Source organism: Limulus polyphemus, unplaced genomic scaffold (assembly GCF_000517525.1).
Source record: "Limulus polyphemus unplaced genomic scaffold, Limulus_polyphemus-2.1.2 Scaffold8750, whole genome shotgun sequence".
NCBI classification, from domain to species: Eukaryota; Metazoa; Arthropoda; class Merostomata; order Xiphosura; family Limulidae; genus Limulus; species Limulus polyphemus.
Window position 1 is genome coordinate 17,819 of NW_013674360.1, and position 4,227 is coordinate 22,045.

Below are 4,227 nucleotides of genomic sequence, written 5' to 3' on the forward strand. Positions count from 1 at the left end.
AAATCATAATTTTGCCTGTATCAAAGATGTATATCCATGAAGACGATTTTTCAGGACTTCAGTACATTGTAGCTGTTTGATACCTGCAAGGATTATACCTGTGATGACAAGAAGAGCTCCTATTATACTAGTGACTGTAGGAGCTTCTCCTAGCACAGTTACTTGCAAAACGTAGGCAACTATAATTTCAGAAGTACTTGCAATAGAAACTCTTCCTGCTTCTTCGATGTACAACGCAGTTGTAAGCGCTGCCTGGCTCAGCAGCCCCACGCCGCCAATTAGTAAAATGTATAAAGTTTTTTGCCAGTTTTCTGGGCTTTGCCGGACTCCTAAGCTCCACGTACCCAGCAAGGTAATCAATGAAGCACAAACGGACCACCAAAATATTACGACGGTTTTGGGCACATCCTGTAGTCGCCACATCCCCACACGTACAGTAGCTTCTCCGGCAGCAGCACCGATGGCACATAAACATCCAACGACGTGGTCATGAGAGAATCCTTGCGTAGAAAACAGGAAAGACGGAGACGCCACAAGAGCAACTCCGAGGATATCAACCAGAACAGTTGAAATTTCAAATGGTCCACAATTCTCACGAAGAAAAAAACAAGCAAGTAAACTAGTATAGATTGGTTGAATGAAGAAAATTAATGAAGCGTCGCCAATAGGAAGATAATAAAATCCAAAATAGTATATCACAAAAGAGCCAGTTCCCAAAATAGCCCTTAATGAAAAAATAATTCCGTTTTGGCCAGGAAAGAACATCTTTGACCGCGTCCAAATCATAATAGGAATTGGAAGCACAATATGAACTATACGTCTAAGGCCAAAAATTTCAGATGGCCCAAGTGACGTAAAACTTTGATCAGTAAAGCATTAATTGCTCCGCAGGTACTGGCAAATATTGCTAAAAGAATGCCTGTACATGGAATAGAATCCAAAAAGCCAAGTTTAGGTTTTACAGGTTATTTTACAGGATGTTCAGCATCATCGTTTCTACACTCAGAATCGTTGTCTGGAAAATCAACCAACATCTTGATATCGGATGGAGTTTTTTCGTTTTTTCAATTTTACAAGATCCACCTTCTTGGACGTATCCCATATTCCATTGTCATCTGTACAAAAATATTTTATTCCACGCATTGTCTGTAAATAGATTAGAAGGGAAAAAATAAGTAAGCAGAAATGAAAATATGTTATGAAGAATAATATTTGTTTAGACTAAATATACCGTTTCTTTACGTTAATACTTTTAAAAATAATTAACCAACATCATATCATTATCCAAACAAGCAAACACTATGAACTGATTAAAAGAATTAACACTTAAAACACGTTTCAAAATATAGTTACAACACAGATTAACTATATTCGAACATTATTTCCCCAATCCATACGACAGAGTTTGTTTCTACAACGAAGCTACATAATACGGTATCTGCCATTTGTAAACTATAACGTTTCTAGGAAAGTTTAGTACTGCTATAATGAGGGTTACTTACACTTTATAAAAATGATTTCCCTATTGCTTGAAAATAAACTTTCAAAGTCAAGTATAAAAAGAAAGATAGTTATCATTACACGATATTGCATAACATTGCAATTTCAGTTATAACAAGCTTCTGCAAAAGATGACGAGGTCAATCTCTGACCATATTTTGACAAACTTTCAACAGATCATTTACTATCAGTGGACGCTAGCTTTCAAGGCGACGTTTATGTTGACTATAAACAAAACCTATGAAGCTACATTGTGGGACGTTATAGGTCGAATGATATTGATACGATTCCTATTTCTTCGGCGATCTTAGTGATGATAATTTTGTTTGTTTGTATTTAAACACAGGGCTACTTAAAGAGCTATCCATGCTCTGACCACCACGAGTATTGAAACCCGGTTTCTAGCGTTGTAGGTCCACAGAAATACCTCTCTACCACAGTGGGAAGTATTGATGATAATAGCCGCTGATTTGCTGATTTCGAGGGGTGAATGGAAGCTTTGAGTATTTTGTTTCTGGATCTCCACTATAAAACTCATATTTATTTCTTTGAATAAGAAGTGGCGCAACTGCTTTGTCATTTTTGTCAAGTTTCTCCGCCCGACTGCTACATCTCCTCGCTTCCGATACACTCCTATTTTCTTGCATCAATTTTTATTAAATGCTGCTGAAAATCCTCGCAGAGATTTTGTTCATTTTTAGCACATTTGTGCGTATTTTCCGCGTTTTCAGAGAAAAGAAGGTGCAATCTCCTTAAAATAACCTGCAAAACATTTAAGGTATGACATTTAACGTACACTACGAGAGTTTCAAAAACAAAGTCCATTATGGACTAAGAGTTCACTTTTACTTGCAGATTTTCACTGGATCTGTCGGGCTTTCACCAAGAGCAGAGCTTGGTATGCAATTTGCCGCTCAATAATTAGTTAGATTGCACATCTAATTAATTCTCAAGTTTCTTCCTGGCACCCATAGTTCTAACAGCAGGGCGAGGCATGTTAAGGGATTGTTGAAATTGATGCCTTACACCTGTTAGTTTTTACGTTTTTACACTTTTTACTAATTGCAGCATGTCTAATCTTTTCAATACGTACCATCAAGTGTCATTGGCAGCATATGCAATTCAGTCACATAAGTAGCTCTTAAACACTTGTACCTAAGTAGTATAATAACGTCTTAGTCTCACAAAACGGGTGCCCATGCATTCGCACTGACATTTTCATCGTCTTTTTACTACACAACAGTCATTTGTTATGTGTAAAGTACTTGTTCTTTGGATTTAAAGCTCGATGTTTTTCCATTAGAATGTAAATAGAACTAAGTAGCTGTGAATCAGTGAACTTCTTGCAGGTGTCTCTTCATTCTTTATTTTTTGCTGTTCATGCTTTCTATTCTTGCAAAAGCCATTATTCATCTACAGCACATTATTTCTCCTGTTGATGGTCTTTCCACAAATGACAGTGTCATGGTTTTTGCATTCATGAAAAAACGACACAGTACTACGTTGCACTAAAATATCTGTTAATTACGATACATCTGTGTTTGGTAGAATGAGAATTTGATTCCATGACGCACTTTTTGTAATCTGATTTCAGGCTTGGGTTACAATCTCAGAAGAGCTGACGGAATTAGATCAGGACTATATTCTTTCCGCTGATTAGCGCTTAATAGATCCTTAAATAGCGTTAAACATCTTTTCCATTAACACAACGCAGCTTTGCACCAATAGGTATGATTTTCCACTTTCCAAGGTTAATCAAGAACTAGGTTTTCCTCAGGCATCGTAAACTTTGATTCAAGGTTTATAGCTCACCCAGACTGTTTTGCCATCAAATAAGTGTGTTGGCTCCAACAGTCGACGAGTTATCTTTGCCTCGGCGACCAGTTCTGTAGTTGTGAGAAATGTATATGTGTCAAGTCTGTGAAAACTTGATGAAACTAAGTTGGCCGGTAACATAGAATAAAGCTCCCAGTTAATTTGGAATAACTTTCATTAGTTAGAATACTAACTGTAAACAATTTTAGTGTTATTTTCCATCTTAGATGTGCGTATTGTTATAGCAAAGCCACATCGGGCTATCTCCTGTGTCCGCCGACGGGTATGGAGCCCGTCATTTTAGCATTGTAAATCCGTAGACATACCGCTATCCTAACAGGTGGACTTTCCATCTTAAGTTAAAGTTTAATGGTGAAACAATAGCTCTAAAGTTATGGAATAGGCACATGAAAGTGTTTTCCATTAATGAGATACATATATACTATTTTAAATCTCTCTCTTTCTGATTGAAAGCTGAACTCCATGTTTCCGTGTATTAACCCCTATGGAAATAAAAGTTATTGCTATACCTATAATATTTGCTTCTGTTCTTAAGAAAACAAGTACAATAAATTCAAGTTCGATGACGAGGTACCTGATGATGACAAAACTTTGGCGAAACGTTGTATATTTGCTGTTATGTTAAACTTATATTAAAGATTTTCTTCATTACCCATTCAAGCCGTCTCCAAGCGTTATTAAACACAATGAAATATCCTTTTCTCTTTGGAAGTTTTTGGAATTAGCAGGTGTGTTATATAAGGGGGGAAAAAACAAAGAAATTACCAAGATGAATAATATGGATAAAAACACATAAGTTTGAATTACAAGCTTTTCATCATTATTTTGCTTCTAAAATCCGGATAGATATTTAGGTTTTATTAACCATTGCTTTAACTTATTCCTAATCAC

At 36.4% G+C, this 4,227-nt stretch overlaps 1 protein-coding gene across 1 annotated transcript; it reads right to left on the reverse strand.

Annotated features, from left to right (window-relative positions):
- Positions 1 to 3: 3 nt before the first annotated feature.
- LOC106475536 (solute carrier family 35 member G1-like) lies at positions 4 to 765 on the reverse strand. The gene has a single exon (XM_013936214.1). The coding sequence runs from the start codon at positions 763 to 765 to the stop codon at positions 4 to 6; it is 762 nt and encodes a 253-aa protein (XP_013791668.1).
- Positions 766 to 4,227: the final 3,462 nt, after the last annotated feature.

Bases quoted from the DNA above. Each gene is read 5' to 3' on its own strand.
- LOC106475536 (XM_013936214.1), bottom strand. From the start codon at position 765: ATGTTCTTTCCTGGCCAAAACGGAATTATTTTTTCATTAAGGGCTATT.